Genomic DNA, 25,440 nt, shown 5'->3' with positions numbered 1-25,440 from the left:
AGTCTTTTTCATTCTGATCTCCCTTCCACATTTTACCCAAAATTGTATTTTTAGCACCTGGCCTCTCCATTGAGTTAAATCTGTAATTCACCATCTGTGTACCCACATGTGTATGGATGTAAATTTTGAATCAGTCTCCATAGTGAGCTGAAAGTTGGCAGCAATGAGACCTAGTCATTAAAAATGGCCTCTAACTGTAATTTTTGTAATAAGCTTTGAATTAGACATGAAATAACTCTTATAACTACAAAATCAACTTATTTCTGCATATTCATCCTCCACCCATTAGGGCTTTCTGGTATCCCATTTCATAAATGGACATTTCCCCAGAGTTCTGTCCATTACCTCCTTACCTTGAGAGTATCAGTTATACAGAATTCACAGGATGCCAAAAAGTTCTGAAAATCTGATCGATTCATAAAATTTGTAGAAAAACAAGCACTTTCCAGGATAATTCTCTTTGAAAGAAGAATTTGGCAGCAAACATTAATTCTGGACCCCCTCTGTGGCTGAGCACTTCCAATGACGTCCCTTCATGAAACTTGATTCCCTCTCCTTTCCTCCCAGACTGCACTGTCTTATCTGACCAGAAAAGGGATCCCTAGGGGCTCAGTGGTGCGACTGTCCCACAGTTTTGAGGCTGGTATAATAGTGGTGATGACAGGCACGGTGGTGTATGTACAGTAATGCATACAGGTATTTTAAAGGAAAGTGGGTATGTAAAAGCACCCCTCTGCTTTTCTTCACTGTTTTCTAGGAAAAGAAACATTCTTGGGCAATAATAAGCAAATAAGGAATTTTCAGGTCAATTACATATTGTCAACAAATTTTCACACATTTTCCTGTAATCAAAACAATGTTAAAATGCTTCTGGTTTGAATTTGCTTCTGGTTTCTTGGAAAACTTAAGCACAACCATTTCAGTGTGCTACATTTTCAAACTGGTGTACATCTTCCCAAGCACTTTCAACAGCAATGCCATAAATATAAATATAAATATAAATATAAATATAAATATAAATATATAAAAATATAAATAGTCTGCAGAGCCTCTTGACTCTTAGGGCAAAGCCATGAACAAGGCTTTCCTTTGCCTTGCATACAAATACTACTTTCCTTGTAATCAGGTTCTGTTTTTCCCCACCAGTGACTAATGATAGGAAATTTTCTACAACATTAATGTCTTCACTCACCCTCATTCCTTCATGCAACCTATTACGAATAAATAGTCTATACACACCACAGCAAAAAAATATTTTTGGAAGAAGTGCTAAAAGCTTAAGTTCTTTGCATATAACCCTTTCATTCAAAGTCAATAACATGAAAAAAATGCTGGCTATTTTGTCACAGAGCTGAATGTATCAGGAAGGTGTATTAAAAGCTTGAAGGCCTGAACCATTTTCTCATAAATTTATGGCAGATTGGCAAGGTGGTGCTCTGCTAAATTTACTATGGACTGATTACACTGTCAGATGACCTGTATGAAACAAACACATGGTTAAACAGCTTGAAAAATACCAAATTATCAAAATGACAGTATTTGTACACACAGATACTTAATGGTGCAATTATGAAAAAATGTGATTTTTTAAAAAGCTGAAGCACCACACACATCCCAGAGTAACAGAGCTACTACAGTCATCAGCTGAGAGCAATATGCATATACTCATGGCAAAAATACAAATATTGAAATAACTTTACACCTACTATAATAGTAAGAGTAGTGCAACGTGTGCATACGTTTGTAGAGAGGCACTATAAGGACTTTTTCCAGCTCCCCTTTCATCTGGATGATGTTACAGTCATTTATAACAAAAGCAAGGGAATGAAAGATTTCTCAAGTCAGAACAGTGGCAATTTGTTTTAAATTTCATCTTGCCAGTTAATAGCAGTGACCACTGAAGGTACAGACCACTAGAGAATTTAGGCTCCATGTCCTCTTTCACACCATCATGGACTTAAGATGCTACTTTAAAATTAATTTTAGTCTTTTAATTCTATAATCTACGGTCTCAATTATTTAATCCAGAGGGCTGACTTTCAAAGCATCAACCTCCTATTAATATTCAGGGGGAATCAGACTCTTTGCAACTCACATTTGAGAGCAGAAATGAAAATCAGGCTTTTCTGTCTTCCTCACAGCTACTTCAGAAAATCAGCTCACTTCTAGTCAGAAAGACTCTTCCCTTCTAGTGAAACAAATAATCTTAAAAGTCTAGACACTGGGTCTTAAAAGTGGTGGCCTTTTGTCTCATCCTAGGAGCCATGGAACTCTAAAGCACCAAACAGGGATGTCTGCAGGGAGGCTGTCACTTCAGAAATTGTGTTTAGCAGTCTGGGCACAGACGACAGATTGTGAAAACTCTGCAGTCATCCTAATTAAGGTGACATTCTCCTACAAGAAGACATACTACTGTAAAAAGTTACAGGAAAGCTTGCTTGCAAAATTAATAGAGAGATCAGAAACTGCTCTAACAAAATTAAGTTTCAGGTAAACCAGAAAACAGTTTTGGGGAGGAAGACAAGCTGCTGGTTACTCAGACCATCAGTCATCAATTCACAGTGCACAATTTCAGATTAGAAAGCACAGAGTTGTTAAGGTCAGTTTAATGCTTATGCATATCTTAACTAGAAACAAAAAAGAGAAATTATAAATTATGGAGCCATTAAATTAACAGAAATTAAATTTGGGAGGAGTCAGAAAACGGATGAGAAATGCAGATTATTTGAAGCCATGTTTCTTACAAAAAATGACGATGGTTTTTGGGAGAAACAATCCAAGCTATTGCATTGATTACAAATTATTCCCGTGTGCCACTCTTCAGCCCTCCTGTAAAATCTACATGCCTGCAGTGTGCTTTTGGGCACACTTAAGGCAAAGCATCAGGTTGCCTGCTGTGAACAAGGCTGTGGCTGGATTTCACAGTTTCTTCCCAGCTTTCAGAGGCCAGTGGGACCAGCAAGAGGGTATTATTCCTTTTATTCCAGTATTAGAATCAGGAATAGGAAAGGAATCACCTATGTGTACTCCTCAGATGGTTTCAATTTTTCAAATGTTCAAATAGTATTTTCAAATGTTTCTTCAGCTGAGATAATTTAGGACAGGGGAGCCAGTTCATATCTAACCAGCACTCATGCTTACAGCCCATATCATACTGTACTCTCCAAATAAATGAATATGTTCCCTGTAACATCAATAGAGAAGAAAAAAAAAAAAAAAACATTTTGAAATTATTTTGTAACCTGAAAGGCAAAAATCCAAGTCAGATGTATCAGATCTTCCTGGAGGGTCTTCAAAGGTTTTCATATCTGCCCCCTGACAATGTGAGAAGGGTGTTCATTTACCTGAGAAGATTTGGTCCATTAAATAACTTAGATTCATGTGAGGTTGGTGCCCAGGTCAGGCAGACAGCTGCTGCTGAGCCCACAGCTGCTTGTTTTCTCTCTAGAAAAGCTCACAGGTTACTGTGAGCAGTCTTTGCCTACTATTGCCCATCCTTCTGCTCGCCTCCTAATCAAGAATTTGTCATGGTCCATGATGCACATAGTGTTGAAGTGGAGAGAAGGAAGAAGGAAGTTTTTGTCTTCCATCAGGAAACCAGCAAACTGGAATACTTCGTTGTCTGCTGTAAGGAGAGTCTATGATTTGCATTTTCAGACAGCTTTTTCTAACAAAAAAAAAAAAAAAATTGTGTTCCCTTTCCATAATCTTCTTGCATGAACATTTAGATTTCTCTCTTGACCAAATGCATTTGTGAAATATATAGTTTCCCATAAAAACTCTCCAAATATCAGACAGAAGATCAAAGCCGAAGAGCCAAAACGCATTTTGCCAAACCTCATGACTTGGCATGGGGAAAGTGAGTGGGAAAGGACATTCCTCTTAATGAAAAACACCATCATAATTTTTGAAAATATAATTTTTTCCTCTGATAACTCTGCCCTGCCTGCCATTGACCTTGCATTTAGTATAAGTAAACACCTTTTGTAGTTGCACAGATCAGGAACTTCTCTAAATTGCAGCTGTTAGCTTTCCCTGTAAGTTTTTCATTTAATGACTAAAAATAAATGAGAAGGAATATACGGGGGTTTGCTTTTTTTTTTGGTTTTTTTTATATTGCTGCTGTTAAACTCCTATTCTGGAGGGATGGTACCTTTTCCTGCCATTGTATCACCACTACTCTGTAATGAGAAAGTAAAAAACACAACTCTGAGATCAATATATGCAGTTGAACTACATATCCTAACTACTCATTTTTAAGTTACCCAGAACTTTTAACAATTCTGAAAAATCTCAGAGAAGTCTGCATACTTGTATTATTCTATATTTGATGTGCAGTTTCCTACAAAAAACCATAACCCTGATAGGTGCAGAAATTATTAGGCAGACAGCCCCCAGAACATTCAACATCTTGCAAGAAGTGGGTGCTTTAGTCTGCAGTGCACCCAACAGACCCCTAAACACATCACTGGGAAGTGAATTATGAGTTTTAAACCAGTTGTTGCAGATTTGCTGTAGAATCAGCAGTGTCTTGAAGATCATAATAAAATAGCAGCTCTCAGATTAAGATCTACCAAAAGCAGCATGGTCTGAGCACACTGTGAAATACTTCACAAGAGTAAGCAGAATAAAGCAAATGTCCAGAGCACATTTCAATGTCAGGCACTCAAGTGTTTGGCACAGGTAGGGGGGATTTCTACGCACTTCTGATATGGGAAGGAACTTTTCTCATCACTGATTTTGATGGGTCAGAATCAGGCAGATGCTCCTTTCTCCTTCCACTGTGCTCTAAACAAAGACAGTGTAGTGGAATAATATTCTGCTGGATTCCAGTGTGTGTGATGCTGAGGATGCGATAATGTATTCTGCTTCTAAGGTGGTCTCACAGCCACAGATATAGATGGAGTAAGCACGTGCCTCATGTTCCAAGGCAGAAAATTACTCTGGGTGACCAAACAAGGGTGCCGAGTACAATTCTGGTACTTTGGGTATCCTACCCAACTTCCTGCTGTCATGCCAGAGGATCCTGGGACTCCTGCAGCGTATCTGTGAACCCTGTGTGGATGTTTCAGCAAGTTTAGGGCATCACAAAGAGTATCAGAGCCTCTGCTAAGGAGTGAAATCCCAGCCTCCCCTACCAACAGTAACACACATGCACACATGCACATACACAATGCTTCCATGATTAAGGCAGTATGTCATTAATTGAAATCAGGTCACAAACAGCAACTCAACCGTGTTTTGTTCAGTCTTGGAATGGTTGTTTATTCCAAAGTCATGAAGCTTCCTGTAAAGTAAATACCTTTAGAGTACAGTGCCATAATTACATGATGTATAAACATATGGTGCTTTGTCAAATACAATAAAAGACATAAAATCACATTAAGATGATCTGCTAATATAACAGAATGTAAAAGTAACATCTGAACAGCAAAAGAACTCAGCAGCCAAAGACTTTAGTTGTCAGGACTGCCATTAAGATAAAATGGCTAATTCAGATGAGTATTTTGGGCAAGAAGCCTCCTTTCCATACTGCAACCAGGATTTTGTATTCTAATGAAACAAATTTTAAATGAAGGACTATTTACCAGGCAAATCAAAACTCTTTCTGGTGTGGCTGTCCCCATTTTACTGGCAGGCAAAAAGAAATGGTTTTAGAAAGAAACCTAATCCAGTTGGGTATAAAAATCTCAGTGAATTTGAATTCTTCTTGTTACTCTGAAAATCCTGCGCAGTGACTGATTTATAGGGGAACTGTGTAACAACATGAGATAAGCTCAAGAGCCCTGTTTGAGTCCTTTTTTTTAGCCAATGGATTTTATCTACTCTCACAACACTGTGTAACTAAGAAAGGGACACTGAGGGAAAAGAATTCTGATCATGACTCATAAAAAAGAGAAGAATAAATAAACCCCAAAAAATAGGAAAATGAAAACCCAAAGTTTTTTAATGATCAGTTTTCTAGTTCTGCCTCATTATACAGACAAGTGGTAAAAATTTTCCTTCATCTTAGTGGAACTAACAGATTCAGAAAGCTTATTGCTTACTCCTTGAAGGTTTATGAGGCATGCAGGTACAACAGTGACGTATTTAAGTCCTTCCAGTCAGTGAAACACAGCTCCTCTCTTGTGTTGGGGGGCAGCAAGCTGAAACTACAAAAGGGGCTGCTTCACACAGCAACAGTATGACTTCCTATAGACATGAACCCACTATTCTTTTTCTTAAAGTCAAGCGTGGGTGAAAAACTTACAAATGAAAATTCAGACACAAATTTTGCTTTCTGTTCCACATGGAAACTAAGCAGACATTTCTCTTCAGAGAATTGTACGACATCCTGATCTATAAAAACATAAGAACAGATTGAAATTACATTAATATAAACAGGCACCTCTGAAAAGAACATTGAGCACTCAAAATTGTGGACATTTATGTGAATACTTTCCAAAATGGTTATCTTGCACATTGTAAAGAGATATAAAAAGTAAATGTCACCTTCCTTTTTAATAAATTATTTTTATTTCACCTCTAGTGGCAAAGATATAGAATTACAGAACTGCAAATTCAGAAAGAATTTTCTGGTCCCTTGCTTTCAGGACAAGAAAGAGTGAGAGAAGAATGTGGTCAGAAATGAAAAACTTAAGACCTGCAGCTACAGAAAAGACAAGACATTAATTTTTCACTCTCATTATACAAGTTAACTGTAAATAACTATTTTTAGGGTTCATTTCTTAAAAGAAAAATTGGAAAGCCAACCTTAGTTTAGTGCTTTTTCCAAATTTTAGGGATGGCAAGAATTTCCTTTGTGGCCCACATCTTTCTTCCTGAGACTGGATTTTAATTAATTTGACTAGTGAGATAACAGCCTAAGGTCTTTTCAGCATACTCACACTTGTACCAGGGGCTCCAGTTCCCGCCTGTTTACCACATCAAACTCTCACATGGCCTTTCAGTTCCAAATAATTACCCCAAGTAAGACAAAAATCGATCATGTCTTCTTGCTCACATAAACCCAAGTCTAGACCTGCTACAGACATTGCCTGGAAGGTTCAGATGACAGTGTAGACATGATCCTAGAGAAATGCCTTGCTTCGAAAGGAAGACACTGAATTGCTGAAACTCAGACTGTGGTACTATTGCTTAGTTTGAACTGTAATTTGTCACTAATGAAGGTTGGAAAGGAAAAAAAAAACCAAAAAACAACAACAACAAAACAAACAAACAAACAAACAAAAACAAAACAAAACAAAAACAAACAAACAAAAAAAACCAACAAAACCAAAGAATACTTTGCTATTAGAAGAGTTTTTTCAAGATGGTTTCCACTCTACTAAGCATCTTGGAAGAATTATTTTAAAATAGATGTGTTTTGGACATACAAGCATTTTCAACATAAAAAAAAGATGTTTTGTATTTTTTTGTTTGGTTGGTTCTGAAAATTAAATTATATTTACATTAAAAAATGTAAAATCATAGATCTTTAAAGAAACTGCCCATACACACATTATGGAACTAATATAGCTGGGCCCTTGGACATCAGTTTGAGGAGAGATACCACAATTATGACTTTCCTTCTCAACTACCACAGACCAAGAAAACTATTTTTATACCCAAACATGTTTCATCAAATTTGCTCCTGAAAATGATCAGAAGGAACACAGAGAGAGGAAAAATCAATGTGAGTAAGAGTTTCACAACCTGGCACATTTGGACCAAGGGTAACGTTTTCAGAAAAAGCTAATTAATAAGCCCTGAGCTTCATCAATATATGAAGCCTGGAAAAGGGTCCTGGTCACACCTGTATCTCAGTGAAAGCTGTGCCCTTCTGCACTCACAGCAGCATCAGGGCCTCCCTTTCAAAGATGCAGAATTGAACATTTGTGTTGGGAGTTGTCTGCCCAACAGCACAATACTTCTTCTTTCCCTTTGTAAACAATGAGCTCTCAAGCTCCCAGAAGCAAAGAAACCAGGCGAGGAAATATTTAATCAGTGAAAGAATGAAATTATATGTAGCTGATAAAGTAGGGGCTGTATGGAAATAGCAAATGTAATTGAAAAAATAAACCCTTTATATGACTGCCCAGTGTCCTAAAATGCCTACGTGTGAAAGCAGAAGCATGATTTAATTTCAATGGTAGCCACAAGTGAGTGATCTGACTTTTTCAAAACCAAATCCCCAATTCTCATTCAGAAGATGATGTAATCTTTGCTCTTATGATTTTTTCCATTTTCTATAGTCTGTCCTTGTAGCACTGCCTCTCCTCTGATTGCTAGAAGCACCTCCAGCATTGGGATGCTGCACCCCTCATTTTCCTGAAGCTAATCAGAGACTACAAGAGCGCCATTGGATTGTGCACACCAGGAGCATTACACAGGTTGGTGCATGCTGCAAATAAAATTGAGGCCCTCTGCATTTCCCTGAATGGCATTTTCCTGAGTCATGGGAAACAAAGAGTGGGAAAAGCTTCCTAATACAATTTGTGCTATCGAGGGAGGAAGAGCACAAAATGAGGACAATGTGATGGGACTATGTGAAGCACATGGGTGACAATGTATCCAGTGATCCAAAGATCCAAACACACATCCTCAGATGAAGGCTGAGGTTATATGCAGAGAGGAAGAGAAGGACCTGAAAGCCCAGCTCCCTCTAATCTTCAATGGTGATGGAGCAGACCAAGATGAATGAAGCACAAATGCATCCAGCTCCAACAGAAAATATTTCACTATCAGATGGAGAACCCCTGCCAAGTTCCATCTAAGCTATATTTTAAAGCTTTGGGGCATTATGTTTTTGTCGAAAAGTGTGCATCAAACTGTTACTAGGGCTTAAACTGTCAAAAAGAAAAATGCCATAAGTGAATCTTCACATTCATAGCAAATATTTTTTAACAGTTAATTATGTTGCTCTGATACAATGAAAGAAAAATGCAGCACTTGTGTCTTCTCTGCAGAGACTTTGCCATTTACTCCTCAAGAACACTACTGGAAAAACGGGCAGGGTGTATTCAGTTGTGGGTGGAAGCTGGCATTCCTCATCCTCCTCTGTTCTAAACAGTACATGCTTTCAAGCATCTAACACCTAATGAGGTACAATAACATAGCCTGCTTTCCTGCCCCTGAACAACAAAGCTAGAGAAATACACAGTGCTTCTCTGTTCTTTCACCTAACCATGGAACTGTGACTGTATCCAAAGGTCAGACCAGCTCATTGCCTACACAATTCACCCTCAGGTATGACAGCTCGGAGCTCCAGGCTTGAAAGTGCACACAGAAGGCTCATCCAGCTCTGTCTCTGTCATCCCACCCTGCAGACTCAGTCCAAGAGCCCCTGACTCCACCTTTGCCAAAGCACACTTAGGACTGGCTCAGGCTCATCATGGTTCAGAGATGTGACAGGCAGTGTGGTGACCTGGCTTGCTTCTGACCACAGATCATGCATCACTGACATGTTCTTAAACAGTTACACAGAATCACAGAATAATCTGAGCTGGAAAGGACTCACAAGGATCATAATGTAAGTGAATGGTCCATCCAGGGATGAAACCCACAACCTCAGCCTTGCCTATTCCAGCAGTTTGCAGAGCTGCTGTGCAGCATTCCTAACTAGGCTGTGCCGAGTGCAGCTTGGGACACAGTCCACTCTAGGTGCTCTCTGGTATTTTGCATTTCTCTCAGACTATTCAAGGGAGAAGCAAAAGCTCGAGGCATTATTTATTCAATTCGGAAGCAACCAGTTATCACTTTGTTACACTTCTAACATGCAAACACCATGACACAGGAGGGAACCCGTTATCCCTGAAAAAGAAATGGCATGCTCTTTTGAAATCAAAACAAGTGCCCTGCTGTCGATGAATATATTCTTGGTTACAGCACAAGGAGGAAGTTTTTGCTTTTCCTCCCCCATCTCTCACCCAAATTTCTTCCCCAGGGTTGCAGACTAAGAGATGAGCAACGTGACCTTGCAATGACAGAATTTTAATGAGTGACTGGTGCACCAAAAGCGATGCAGCAGCATCTCCCTGCTCAGTGTTGCTATGTACACTAGACATTTATGTAACACTGCTTCTCATCCTCAAGGCTGTCCTTTCCTAGGGTCAGCAGCAACAAACACAAAATTTATTTATCAAACTGTCAAAGCTACTTACAGCTGACACAGAGAACTCTACACTCCAGTATTTTGGGGAAAATGAGTTAACAGGTAAAGCCTTTTCCCAATTCCACAGCTGCAGGACAGAAGTAGATGTTTTTCAGAAGTAAGTTAACTTGAAAGAGTAAAGGCTTTATTTCAAAGAATTGCTTATTTCCAGGGTGTTTGCTATAATATACTAGTTTTCTTCTGGGCTTTAGCACTGAGCTGTGCATGGAAATGCAATGCATTTGCATACATTAGCTCTCAACCCCCAGGGAGACTCTGTATACACATCTAGAAAATGGGGTTTGGTTTTAATTTCTAACATTGAGAAGCTAAGAAGAAAGTCTCCTCCCTCCCCTTGGCTCCCAGGTACAAAATACTTCACCCTGTTTATTGCTGGCATTCATCATCCTCTCCTGCCCTCCTTGGGTTGCAACTCAGTTGACAGCAGTTTACCTGGAGCTCCAGGAAAAGCCTTCACTCTTGTCCAAGGGCTCTGTTAAGAAGCAATCTGCACCTGGGACATTTGGCTTTTTCCAGCTCTCTGTGCCCATGTGATAATTGGACAGATTGACTGCTCTTAGCACAGATCCAGCACCTGTCTCTTAGAAATAGGATCCCTCTAGAGAATATAACACTTCAGGCATGGCAAACCTTGAGGATCCACTGCAAGTTTAGAGATATTCATAACATCAGAGGAAGGGCACAACATTCCTTGGTACCAAAACAGATCTCATCCCTCTGACAGCATCGGTGAGACAATTAGCAGGACACTAAACCTTTAGACAATAACCTTCAGATAACAACCTTCAGCTATCCTCATCCAGCCCTTTAAGGAGAAGCATTTGTTGCTCAAAACCATTGTGTCAGAGCATTCCTTATACATGACAGTCCAGCAGACGGCTCAGGTTTTTTAACCTTAAAAGATGCTCATTAATCTACTGTGCCTACAAAAGAAATTTCAGTTTCTAGGATTTAGTAGAGGCTTAGTACAGGCACTAAAATACCAGGCTCTTTATGGGAGTGAAGAATCTCATTTCAGCTACACACATTTTGCCAGTGCATCACTGTAGTGGCCTTAATGAAATACACCAGCAGCAGAAACAATGCAAATCCCAAATCACTGTTCACAGTTGAGTCATCAGCTATATTATACACATATATATATATCCCTGAAAAATGTATATTCATAGCAGAAAACCTCAGTTCAGCACAGGCACCAGTGGCATTTTGATTAAACCTTCTTGTTAAATCCTCTTGGCTAAAACAATAAAAACTGGTTCAAATTGTGAGGGATGGAAAATATGCAGAAAAATTGGATGCATAATCCAGAGAAGAAGAGATCCACCTTGCATTACATCAAACTGGTGAGTTTATGATGATTGCTAGGCTGAAGTGAAAATTAATCTCCCTAAAAGCGCTTTTATTTTTCAAAAGAGTAAACACTGCATTTTAATAACTTTGCCTCTTCTCTGACTTATGGTCCTTGAACTGCTATAGGCAGTGACTCTTTAGCCTCATGTCTGCTTCCCCAAAGCCATGTATTGTGGTTTGAAACTATAACCTGGTGTATTAAACGTTGAGTAGAGGTTTTCCTCTTAGGCTGCTGTTCTCCAAGTCCTACTAAATCATTACTTCTCTGTTCTGTTAGGCTGTTACAGCTGAATTACTGTTCCCAACATGGCTGTCTGCTACTTAATGCATTATCTGCCCTCTCTCAGCCAGCTTCAAATCTCTTTGCCACCTATGTGCTAGAGGCTAGAAGAGGAGAAAAAGACAAGGAAGAACTCACTTGCTAGCAGTAGTACCACATACTGAAACAGGGAAGTGTTGTTCCAAACAACGGGCTGGAATAATCATTGTGGAGGGACAGACTGCAGACTTTGGTGGTGAAGGTCCGTCCCCACTAGGCCTTCCCACGCAACATCAGGGCTCACTTCTGCTGTTCTTTGTTGTGGCAGTGGACATTTACTCACACAAGTAATCTCAGTGATATGGGAATAGGTCTTGGGTACATCTGATTAATCCTGCTGTTAGCTGTGTAAAGCCCTGAGTCCCACGCTGCTGCACAAGGACTGGACTCTTGTTGCAGCAAAAGGGCTTGATTTTCATCATGGTATGGAAACATTCCTGGTCTAAAGAAAAGTCCTGAAACAATTCTGATTAATAAAACACAAACACCCTGCTGAACAAACACTGAGCGGTCTGCAGCTTTGTGAAAGACTGAGTGAAAACTGGGAGAATACAGGGCAGGATCCTTCCCCTACCAGCAGGATACCTATGACAGACTTCACAAGATACAGTTTAAAGTGCAAAGTGATGCTCAATTATGTAAATCCAGGTGATCTGAAATGTGGAATTGAGTGCTGTCAGCCTTCACTGACTTGTCTGGCACTGAGTTATATTTTACATGCATTTGGCTTACAGATATAAAAACAATGGAATTTAGAAGAGGGCTTGCCTCTGTTTTACAAGCTGGAGACACACTCAGATAGAGCAATGACAACATAGCCTGTAGAAAGATTGTGTTTATCATAATATCTGCCACTCCTGAAGCCAAGTCACAGTCACTCAACAACTCTTAAGCTTTTTGCCTCTCTTACAGAAGAATAGGTCAAGAAAAAGGAAAAAAAACAACTGAAGCTTTTAGACTTTCTTCCAAACTTCTCCTCACCTGGTCTAGCAATTACTCAAATCAGCAACAGAAATGTTTTCCCAAAATAAAACAAAAGCACATTTGCATAGCAATTAGATAGCTCTTTCTACTTCTTTTGTACCAAAGCGATCCCAAAACATTAATTAAGTCTCAAAACACTCCAGAAAGGCAGACAGTCCAGAGCTTGTTTTACAAGTGGGTCAGCTGAGTCAGATACAGCACAAAGACAGAAAAGAGGACAGCCTGGATCTGCTTTGATCTTGCTGTGACAGCACTGCTTAATGTAACAACATGTCTTTAACATGCCTACAAACAGCATCAACTCCTGCAACAATGCGGAGCAACAGCACAGTACTAGTATTACTTTTTTAATTATAAAGTGTTACCTATGCAGAAGATGAGCCAGAAATATAATCTGCTTTAGCACAGAGCTAACTGCAAAACTAGCTGCTCATTATATGGTAATGGAGCCACTGTCTGTCAGAGGAGATGTAAAACCACAAACAACATAGTGATTAGATGACTCTAAACTGTATTTTAAAAGCATGAGATGCTAGATCCCAAAACTAGAGGGAAAGATGACTTTGTAGTTGTGGGTAACAGATGCAGGCATGATTTCAATCATGCTTTAAACTAACAGCCAGAAAACAAAAAAGTATGCAGGACCTACAATATCCAGTATTCATGCATCTTGCCAACAGTTTTATGTTTATTATAAAATCTATGCAGGCAGTATTAGAAATAAATCTTACTGATTAAAAAGAATCTAATTCTTTGCTGCACACCTCCAGTTTTACAGTGATGGATGAATGAGATCCAGTAGGAAAATAATGGTCCTTTCTGCCTCAAAGAGAAAAAAAAAATTAAATCACTAGCTGTAATGTAGGCTCCCATCTCTCACTGCATTTCTATTTTGGCTTCTCTCATCTGGGCTACTTCGAGAATTTTCATCAGTAGGAATTCGTCTATGTCTGGTTCCTTCCTTCCTGCCTGGATTTCAAATTGGGCAAAGCCAGAGGTAAAGACTTCAGTGCCAACTCTGGACACTGAGGAACACATTCCCACGTGGCTTCACTGATGCACCTCCTCCCTGCTGCTCACTGAGGGCAACTCCTGAGCAAAAGCTGCCAAGGCAAAGACCAAACTCATTCTCACTAGTTATACATGCAGGATGCCTGACCTACTAGAAAAACGCCTCCCTCTGAACACTCACACTGCTACTTGCAGACTCTGGTACAGAGTCTATATCCCAAGCAGAAATTCAGTGCCTTTCCCACTAAAACAAAAAAGGTACTAATCGGACAAATCTAAATGAAAGCAAATGCACTGCCCTAAATACAGGTGAATGACAGGCATGAGAGTTCTGAAGCCAGCCTCTGCCTGTGCATGCTGCAAACACTACACTGTACTGCTCCCAAGCTTCTGCTGGAGATCAAGGGTAAGGTTTTCACCGTGTTGAAGTGATGCTGCTCTATTAAGAGACACTAGAGTTGTGCCTATTTATGACAGCTAAGTGTCTGATCCCTGTTTAAATGCCCTCATCTCAGCAAAGTAAGGAAAAGGGAGAAAAGAAGAAATAAAGGAAGTTGGATTGGCTATTTGGATGGACAAAAAAAGGTGCTCCTCAGAACCAAAAAGTTATGAAGTACCAGTTTCAACCTTTAGCTCTCCCATGGCAATTACAGGCAGAAAACAGCTGAGGGGAGGGGAAGGGAAGGAGAGCTTAAAATTGGGATGTTTTGAGATCTTCCTCTATGGAACAAACTGAAAGCATACTGCAGCTCCTGCAAGGTTTCTATCTGCACACATCAGCCAAGGAGCCACAGAGCTGAAGGGTTCGTTCTCACTCTGCTGTAGATCTGGTCTCATCCTGCTTTCAGTGGCACCAGGACAAACAAACAGGGCTCCAGGGAAGACACTCCAAGGATCACAGTCAACCAAACATATTCTGGGACCCCTAAAACTAGATTTCAACCTGCTGTGTAGTAAAATAATCAGTCAGAGCATCTGAAAGCTTGAAGTGTTTAACATTCAGGGCATGTGAGCGCAGAGTGAGTGCAACTTCCATGTTGAGTGTGTGGTATAATAAAACTTCAGGTCCTGTCTGCTTCTGTTCTTTGCTTTTCTTGCTCCATCTTTATGGCTGCATAAATCATAATTATTTTGCAAACTCACTGAATACTGAACTGATGCAAGATACAGAGTTCTCCATGTACAGATGCATGCTGGCCAAAAGGCTGTGACTAACATCACAGCAGAGGCTGCCCACTGGTGCTACACAATTGTGCTCACTTTTTCTTAGGTTAACTTCATTACAGAAGTAGACTAACAAGAGTAACACTCTATATTTTAAATACAGAAACCCAGTTCTGCAATGTATAATAAAATTTTTTCATCCCAAAGCCTTAAGATTTGTATACAAACAAAAGCAAGATTTTTTGTAATACAGTTTGTTTCTCCACTTGAATTAACCTGGGGTTTCATTTACTGATCCAATTTCAGAGGACTGAAGTGAAAGTAGTTCAAACATTCCACAGATTCTTCTTCCATCAGCTTTTAAAGTAATTGTGTCTTTCCCCAGCTTCTCTACTTTTTAATTAACAGAAACAAATCCAAAGAATCCCTCCCACCACAAATATTGTGTGAGTGTATTTGAGTGAAAGTACTGATTATTTGTTGGTATACTGCTGCATCCATCAATCTTAAATAATCATAAATAAAAACATTTGTGCTATTCTTTGGTACATTTCTGTCTGTTTAAACCACAGCTGAACTTTTACATTGTACAAACAAAAAATTGCACTTTTATCTTCTAGAGAGTCTTGTTCCAACAGACTTTCAGCTGAAGGACTCTTTATTGTACTCAAACCTTGTCCCATAAGAGTTGCTGCTGTTGCTCAGTTTATGAAGTATCTTAGAGATTTTGTTTGGTCCACAACAGAAAACTCCAATGGTCTTCCTGTTAAAAAAAAAGGAGGGGGGGGGAAGTTATGACATTGTGAATAAACAGTAATTTCCAATAATAGACAGAAGTGGATCCTCATGGTATTATACATAAGCCACCTACATACAGATTTTAAGGTGAGAACAGTTCACTAAATGATGCAGTTAGTTTTACTGAAGCCACCGCATCTCTCCCAAGTATCTCTACAACAAAACCTATTATTTATCTGACTAAGACAACTCTAAGGAAGAAGTGCTTCATCTTAGTCTCAAGATACCAAATGATAAAATATTACTATTTTTCATTCTATTTTTTTCCCATGACTAATCACTTTTTTGTTAAAAAATATGTCTCACTGTAAAGAGTTCCTTAGTGTAACTCATGAATTACACAAGCGTATCTAGTCACTAACAGTGATTTGTTACACTAATGAAAACAGAGCACTACTAACCCATGATTATTCCTGGCGGCAACAGAATAATTTTACTGCTTTACTTTCACATTAGCATGTAGTTTTTCCTTCAACATCTCTATCGGGCAATCTTACAAAAATTCAAACATGGAATATGATCCTTGTTCATCACCCATAGATCTTGGCCCCAGCTCTTTAGTCAACCTGACTTTTTCACACCACTCTAGTGACAACAGCTCTTTGCTCTCTGGTCACCTTAAAAATAGCCTGTAAGTCAGACTCACAGTCATATAACATTTCAGGGCTCAGAACTGTAGCCAACATCAGAACAAAGTACATCCACCACAGCAGGACTGAGCCATTCACAATATTCACCATCTCCCTTTTTTTAAAAGATGAGGAGAGGGAAAGGAAGCAGGGAAAGACAATGCCGTACTGCCTTTTCTGTATCATGAAAAAAAACCCATCTTCTTCCTGCTGAAATTGTGCCACTACAGAAAAAGATCTAAAAGATTTACTAGCATGAAGAAAAAGCATACATGAGGGAACATGGCTCTAACTATTGTGATCTACAGCACTCACCAAGAGGATGGAGATTTGGGTTCTGGGTTCTGCTTCCAGGTCTCTTTCAATATTTTATCCAGTTACTATTTAATATATAATATTTTAGCACATTCAAGATAATCAAACTCAGTTTAAAACTCCCTGTGCATGTGTTTGATGAGAGGAGGGAACTGATTTAAGAAATCTTTGGTGCATACTGCCACATGTACGTGTCAGGTGTCAGGCAGCTGCTGGAGTAGCATGGCAGTGCACGCTGCACTGATGCACAGCAACACTGGCATGCTACAACTGAGCACTCAAACATCAAAAATCTCCAAAAAGTTATGCAGGTAACTGCAGTGGTGTCCTTGTGCAGGCACCTTACAATGCAGATTTTAATTGCCTTCAATGACATCATCTCTCATATCAATCCATGGGAACATCATAAATCAGACTTTTCTCACCCTTATGTTTATCTATTAAGCTTTCCTGTTCTGGCAGTACTTCTTTTAATGGCAACGGGTGTTGTGCTAGTGGCTGAATTTGCTGCAATAATGAGAGAGCTGTTGTTTGCTGCTCTCAAATAAGATTCCTCAGCACTTGCAGACTCTGAAATGCCTCTAATCTGTGCACACTGGAGAAAAAGGATTCATGACCTGCCAGCAAGACTCTGTCTTCTACTGTGTATTTAGTTGAAAGAATGAATGTTGTTGGATTTGTTTTTGTTTTTGTTCTTTTTTTTTCTTTTTCTTTAGTTGAATTAGTACAGTGAATTGATAAAATAAACCCCAAAGATTTTGGCTGCCTCTCTTCCTTTCATTACATATAAATGGACAACAAAGTAAATACATACTGCCAATGTATTCCCATCCCAGCAGCATCCTTCCAAGGTATACAGAATTTTTGGCCAGTAATCAGAATCACAGGAAGGTTAAATTATTTGCCTGAAGTCGCACAAGAGGCCCATGGCTAAGGTCTCCTGAAACCCAGCAGAGTCACTGTTCTGTGCAGTGAGCCACAGGCTCTCAGACTGCCTTCCTGGGATACCCACCCCCAGCATCTAACCTGGACACCCCTTCACACACCATCTACCTTCCTCCCTGTGTCCCTGCCTGCAGATGCCTCCCCTCTCCTCCCCCAGCTCCTGCCTGGCTTCTGGAACACAAACAGAAAGGTGGCTGAGGAAAGCAGTTACATGGAGCAGCACATTACTACCCTGAGCTGATGGGGTTTAACTGTTCATCTGTCACTTGTTTGAGACAAAGCTTCACTTTGTGGCTTAGATGAAAATAGGCAGTTCTGTAGTCCTATGTCTGAAAATCTTCAATAATACCATTAACATGTTTACAGTTAAGGAAACTATGTTATAGCCCATTCTTTGTAATAATTATAAACTTCAATATAGAATTTACTAATTCAGAGCACTGAGGAAGTAATTCCTCAGTGTTCCTATGGGATGAGTAGGTCAGCACATATTCTTACATTCATTTTATGAACAGCAGGAGTTGAGAGAGATTAAATATTTTGCTATATTGAGAGGACAGTCAGGAACTTGAAATGTTCCTCTTTTAAATGCCCCCTTTTGTTCCTAGAGAGAGGTTTCTCTTTTAGAACACATGAGAAATGTATCATGGTGTTCTATGCTTTTTTCTCCTATATTCATGTCTTTTTCTAGGTCATTCTCTACCTAGAAAAAGCACATGCCCTTTTGACCTAAACAAACTGAGCATGGTGCAAGCTCTTCATCCAGGACAACTGAACAGGAACAAGGCTGTTGCTCCATTCCCCCACAGAAAGCATGAGAAAATAAGACCAGTAATTTATTATGTAACTGTTCCAATTCAGATTTCTGGGTCTGCAGGTGTCATATGAAATATGAACAGTAGATGGCATACATCTGCTCCTCTTTTCCCAAAAATCAAAAAGGATCAGGAACCTGATGCTGGGTTGTCCCATGTCATGCTCTGAAGGTCTGGCAAAGCTCAGACACTTACAAATGCACTCTGCTTATTTGGGACCCATATAGCAACAACGGCAACAATTCACAAAGCACACAGCAATCAGACAGCTACAGAGAGAGAGAGAGAGCTTTGCCAGCTGCCTGTTTATTTATATGCAGCTTTTCCTAAAATCACAAGATAAAAACTGGAAAATATCTTGGCTGCATATAAACAAGCCCAAGGGGATGATTGCAAATGTGAAAGTCTGAACACTGGCACCAGATGTTGGAAACAACTTGATTGACCTGTTTTGCTTTAGTTTGGTTTTTTTTTTTTTTTGGTCTCTGTATAGCAGCAGGGACATTTAGGTGGAAAGTTACAGAGAAAATAAGAACTGAAATAAAGCTAGTAGGAGACCTGGAAATTGGACTAGAGGGAAAAACTGAAGTTCCCATCTCATTCAAGGAAATATGGAAAATAATTACCTATAAAAGGTAAATTTTTGCAGGACGGCTGAGGTTGTCAAAGGCTTCACTACTGTGCACCATTACAAGTAACTGTATCTATAGATACAGACCTATAAAAACCTTGATAAAGAGATAACAAAAGAAGGACAAAGCCTACATCTTAGCAAGGTAATCCAAAGAGAACATTATTTTGGTATTAAAGACACCTTGCTTGAAAATGGTGGCCCAATTTAAAGACCTGATGTGAAAATGAGGAAATGGTACTTGAAGTCTAATTAGGAGTAATGTAATGGAAAGCAAAAAAGAAAAATCAAGTATGACTACTACTTCTACTACTACTACTACTACTACTACTACTACTGTTACTAATGGCTTCATCTATATTATGTGCTCTTACATCCTTGGAGGTAAGTAGCAGGAACATCATAATTTTCATCTTTTAAAACTGCACTCTCGTAGTTAAACAATGATATTAGAACGGAGCACAAAATGTCAACAGCTCACTGTGCAGAAATCTTTGATCCCAGAGAGTCATCTTGGTGCTCTGAACCCTCTATTTCCCTTTCCTTCCCATGGTTCTTTCTCTAAACCCCTTCTGTAAGTGTGAAAATTCTACTAGAGATGTACCAGCCTTTGGGGCATCCTACTCACAACATCCTCTATGACCTGAAACCAAGACAAGTATTGTCAGCAGCTCACACTGCCCACAGTGATACATTTGGCATTCAGTATTTCTCAAAAGTCAGGGTTCAGTGTCCCCTAGTCATACCTAACCTCAGAAGAGAAGAGTCAACAAGTCATGGGCAGATTTCACTTTGCAAGTGCAAGAGAGGACAAAAAGCTCTTGAGGAAAAGTTTTGCAGAGCACCTCTCAACCTGATGCACCCAGATTACTATCAACAGTTACTCAGGGGGGCTTGCTCCCACACCACTGACTTTGCCAGAAGTAGAATAGGGAAGATTCACACAGTCCCTTCTTCAGATCAGCTTTTGAGACAATAAACTGCCAGTGGCAGTTAAAATACTTAACCAACAAAGTCAGATCTAGACAAAGACATTCCATATGCACGTCTTCTTTGGTTTACACTTGTCTCGTTTCAGACCATAATACGCTTTCCCAGCACAGTAAAAAGGTATTGCCAGGTTTTAACAGAGAATAAAAAATAGGTAAAAATACCCAAAGACATTAAATCTTCTCTATACAAACAATACAGGTAATTCAAATTCTTCCTTGTGAATTCTGTTTGTAAGATAGCATTACAAATCATGAATCAACAATTTTAAGAAATGTAACTTTATATAAAGAACCAGCATATGTTGAAAGCAAGACATTGACACTGACAAGAACATATGTAATCTCTGTGCAGTGAGATGGAAATCTGCTACTTTTATTTTCTCAGCCACTGAACATCTCAACTGCATGAGAAGCTGAACTGCTCTGAACGTAAAAAAAAAAAAAAAAAAAAAAAGTGTTTCAGTCTGTATAGGCTATCTTTCAGCAAGATAAATCCCAGAAATATTCTCATACAAACATAGCTAGAAACAGACAGCCATAGCCATAGCCCAGCCATCCAACTGTGGCACCCTTTATGAGGACGACACTTACCTCCTATTGCACTTTGCTATGTCATCAAACAGGAGCTTCCACCGGGGTCGTCCAATCAAAAGCCTGGAGTTTAAAGCTTGATATTTTTCACCAATTATTTTCTGCAAGAAACAAAAAATTCCATTCTTCCTGATTTGCAAATTGCCTCATATCACCCAGGGCTCCCATTTCTGCTACTGGCTGAATTGCCAGAGTGCTGAGGTGTAAAACCTGAGCACAAGTACCAAACAGTTGTGATGGGAACTGCAGCCATTTTATGCACTAATACCTCTGCTCAGTATCTTTTCAATGGCTCTCCTTGGCATTAGTTATACACACTCTCCCTCATGCAGCTGCTCATAAATTTCTACATTACTTTTAAACAAATTTATTTAATCCATAAAACAATAACCATGCTCCTGTTACTCATTCCCACACTGGATTTTAATGCTAAGCTGGAAGAAATGCTGGTGATGCAAAAATCGTATTTTTGTCTGAAGTCTTTTTTTTTAAACTTTGTACAAGTAACTATTAAGATGACTAGGTCTGAAAAAGTAACAAGGGAAATCTTACTTTTCTCCCTGAGAGTAGTTTGCCAGCTGCTTTGAGCTGCTGTAACAGCAGAAAGCAGCCAAAACTGCTCCCCAGATGGAACCCACTCCATTTCAGAATGCTAACTCACCAGCATTTTGATAAGGTGAAATGCCCTCCCACTGCAGGGTACACACCTTAGGGTTTGCTGTCCTAACACAGCAGCAAGGGGAGAGAGCTACACATCATCTAGGCTCCCACATTCCCTCCCTTGCTGAACAACCTGAAACACTGCTCACACCCATGCAAACACAGGCCTGGCCAACTCAGCCTCCTTTGGGCTTTTATAGACAAGAGGCACTTGCTGCAGGGAGTGCTCTTACCACGTAGGCACAAGGGCTTCTCACAAAGGGAGCAAGAATTGTAACTGCCCGAATTTTGGCAGCAGTCAGCTTTGGACTAACATCAGTGAACACACCACCTGTATGGCCATGGAGACTTAACTCCTCCTTGAGAAATTATGAGCAGCACTGTGCTTTATGGTAGTTTTGTTCAACAGCCATAAAAAAGTGAATTTAAAGAAGGACTTTAATCAAAAAACTGACTTAAATAAATTCAGCAGCTGCTTAATTAGCATCACTATGCAATATTTGTATACTATAGAGTATCAGAAAACTCCCTTTGAATTGACTATTATTTCACTTTCCCTACCTCACTGCATTGCAGTCCTGCTTCTAGTTTTAATTTTAACCTAACAATTACATAGCAGGTTCATCAATTAGGCATTTTCAAGCACTCAATTTCCATCAACATATGTTGCCCAGGCATTACATTTGTCATAGTCATAACTACTGTAGCTATCACATAATTTAAACTACAGGATTGTGTTCCTACCAGAGCTGTGAATGTTATGCTATCTCCACCTGATAGCAGGCAGATAGGCAGATCAAAATCCTTTGGGCATGGCTTTTCACTGCATTTCATGTTTTGCAGTAATTGTTAGGCTTGACTCTGGGCCTCCTGTAGTCAATGGAAAGCTTCCTGACATGGCACAATAAAGACATGTACCTAGGCTTATGTGCTAAATAATATAAAAGGAAGATTGCAAGCATAAATAGTTACAGGAGACACCAAGAGTTGAGGAATTAGCCCAGCGTTAGCATTGGCAATACATGTCAATTGACAGTTCAGTATAATTTCCAGTCTTACACGTCAAGAAATTTCTACCTTTCATCTATATATTTGAGACAATGAAATAAAAAGATTTTTAAAATAGCTAGATTCTTTCAAAATATATATAGGAAAAGAAGATTTGAGCTTGCAAGTTCCTAGAACTATTCTGGTTTGGTTCTTAGCCCAGAAACAATGCAGATTTCCCATTGAACACAGCCAGCTGTCTGGTCTGTGGCCTGGCCTGGAAGGACCTTGTTCCTAGAAAAGAAAGATATGGATTTCTGCCTACACCTAATCAAGTTAAGGGTACTGCACTAGACTCTCTTAATGCTGTGGGGATGAACTGGCTGTCTTGCTCTATTAATGAATCAGTCACCCGAGTTTATGGCCTCATCTCCTGTTTTCACCATCTGCAGTAATCCCCTTCTGCCTTTGACTGACAGTTTGCATTGCCTATTACTCCAAGGTCTAGTTTAGTTTACAAACAACATTTGGCCACATACCTGTATTCCATCTGTCTGACTGAGGTACAGCTGGATATTTATATAGTCTGGCCGATTCTCCTGCCAAAGCTGGGAGGATGATAAAAACAGCTAGTGAAATAATATTCTTTTTCTTAATGTAAGCATGAAGTCACTTGTGCCTACTGTGCTGAGGTACATGGGTTTCAGCATCAATGAAGTAAGCTTTTTTATGAAGAGGATGTGCTTGCTGTGTAAAACATATTATTTTAGGAAGCTACATGGCTCTTAAAATACACTTGAAATTGTAAATCCCACTCCCTTCTCAATCTGCCTACTAGCCAAATGACTAAAGGCCACTCAAGGCTTCCCAGACTGCATGTGTTGCTTTTTCCATCTCATAAAGTAGTCTGGACACAGGTAAGTGTCCGGGCTACTGCAACATGGCAACACTGCAATAAAACATTGGTGATGGATACTCAAACTGGTTTTGCTCCAAGAGTAAATGAAGCCTGGATCAGGCAGCCCCAGTTACTGCTGGAGCTCACTCATTTTGAACAAGGCTGCCATCCTCTACAGAATGCCAGGTGTGTGGTGTGGGCATACCTTGCATTTAAGTTGTCAGGATCCCTCCAAACACCCATTACCTTGTTATGCAACATACAGAGCAGATCTGCAAACCAGCGGAAAGACTCAATGTCCCTGCACACCCAAATGAAGTAGAGTCTTCTGAGCTTGTAGCACTTCCAGCCATCACTTTGAAAATAAAATGTGTGGGTAGTTAAAAATTATAATTTAAAAAGGAAACATTAATTAGGATGCTTTATTAATGGAAACATGACTTTCCTTTAGAAGCTAACTGCTAAGTTGCTCTTCAAGCTATGACACATCAGATGCTGAATTGACCAACACAGCCTATTCGGATTATCCTGAGAATATTAAATATCTAGCACAGAGCTAACAGCCATCACAGACACTGCTTCCACACTAGGAAGTTGACAGCTATACAGATGATTTGGGCAGCAAATATGGATTCATATATCATCATCAAACTTTTATTTCAAAGCAAAAGAGACTTTCTAAGTTCAAGTGTATTATGTCAACGTGTTATTAGGTTTATAAAGAGGCCAGTAAGTGGAAAATATTGACAAATGCAATCATGTCAGGATTAAATTCTGCCTTTCTATGTGAAAGGCTCTGGTTGATTATAATTAATACTGTAGCAAAATCACAAAGACCAAATGAAATCAGAGCTCTATTGTGTTAGGGGAACTGTGTGATATATTACAGACCTCAGAAAATGCTGGTGGATAAAGTGCAGCCATGGGCAGATTCTGGCATTGCATTTAGAAAAACAGGACTCTCGTGTCAGATTTCTAATTCAATTAAAACACAAATAAGTACAAAGGAAGGATTTGAATGAACTGGGAAAGAAAATAGAAATAAAAATATCCTGATGAATAATGAGTTCAAGTAAAGCACAAGTACTCAGGAAGCATTTTCTTAGTTAGCCAACACTGTTTTTTGATGCTCAGATCACTGAAATGATCAGTGCACAGTTTCCTCCTTTTCCTCCTAGAATGATTTTCAGATAGAAAAGGCCATAGCCTGTTCACTTAAAATTAAAATGCCAATCCTGGGAGCCAGGCCTGGTTGAAAAGTTTCCTGATATATCTCACCATACCCACTGTACTTTATTCCAAACTGTAGGGTTGCTGGCATATCCAGCAAGGATATAGGGTTAATAGATATATGTAAGTGATGGCTCCAACCAGTGTCTTGTCTCCCCATACCTCTGCTCTGAGGAGCAAGGATGGAGACATCAGCAGCACCTCAGCAGCATGTAGAACTGAGAACTCGCCTTTCATGTAAACTCCCCAGAGAGAGTAAAAAAAGTGCTTTCAGACTGGGGAGTACAATGTCTTTTAAGTCCTGATTTCCAGTTTTTTATTTGTTAACTGCTGACTTTCCAAACACGATTTTCTCCATCTCTTTCCGACTGCCTAGACTAAGACAAGCACTTAAGAAGGGTCACAGTCTGGTCAGATATGACAAGAGAACTATAAGCAGTAGCAAGGAAAATAAGTGCCTTTCACTATAAAAAGGGATAAAAGAGAAAAATGCAAGGCATTTTGTATTGAAATGCCCCAGTTCAGTAACAAAACACCACTCTCAATGATGAAACACTGCGTCCAGACAAATGGGCTGGACTGCAAAGGATTCATCAAACAAGTCCAGCATAGATTTAAAATAGCACCCCAGACATATATGCCTGGGCCTACCTCCAGCAGGATATATTGTGCAGGAGAGGTGCAATCCCCCATTACAACCCCCATTTCTTGTGTGTTTCTGTGTTACACTGCCCATAACAGCCATTATTTACAGACTCATGTGCATAAAAGCCTCTAGCTTTCCATAAAGTACATCATAATTTCTTAAAATAGGGCACAGGGTTCAACAGCTAAGTGGAGGGAAGTGCAGGGGCATTAATCAAATTATGTACATACAACAGGAAAAAAAATGGAGCACGAAACAAGATTTCAAGGACAGACTTTGGATCTCTCCTAGACCTGAGTGTCCTTGACACAACAGGACTGGC

At 39.5% G+C, this 25,440-nt stretch overlaps 1 protein-coding gene across 4 annotated transcripts in view; it reads right to left on the bottom strand.

Moving 5' to 3' along the window:
- Positions 1–5,211: 5,211 nt before the first annotated feature.
- Positions 5,212–25,440, bottom strand: part of NOX4 (NADPH oxidase 4) — a 110,867-nt gene continuing 90,638 nt past the window's right edge. For all 4 annotated transcript variants that reach the window (XM_064409574.1, XM_064409569.1, XM_064409571.1 and 1 more), the window contains 4 exons: positions 23,489–23,597; positions 22,884–22,952; positions 20,698–20,798; positions 5,212–15,744 (listed from right to left, as the gene is read on the bottom strand). In XM_064409574.1, coding sequence (XP_064265644.1) covers positions 15,624–15,744; positions 20,698–20,798; positions 22,884–22,952; positions 23,489–23,597 — 400 coding nt within the window. In that variant the 3' untranslated portion in view covers positions 5,212–15,623. The remainder of the gene's footprint in view (positions 15,745–20,697; positions 20,799–22,883; positions 22,953–23,488; positions 23,598–25,440) is intronic.

This window comes from Passer domesticus, chromosome 2 (genome assembly GCF_036417665.1).
Source record: "Passer domesticus isolate bPasDom1 chromosome 2, bPasDom1.hap1, whole genome shotgun sequence".
In the NCBI taxonomy this organism is placed as follows: domain Eukaryota; kingdom Metazoa; phylum Chordata; class Aves; order Passeriformes; family Passeridae; genus Passer; species Passer domesticus.
The sequence above is the reverse complement of the archived record's forward strand: the minus strand, read 5'-3'. Positions and strand labels throughout refer to the sequence as shown.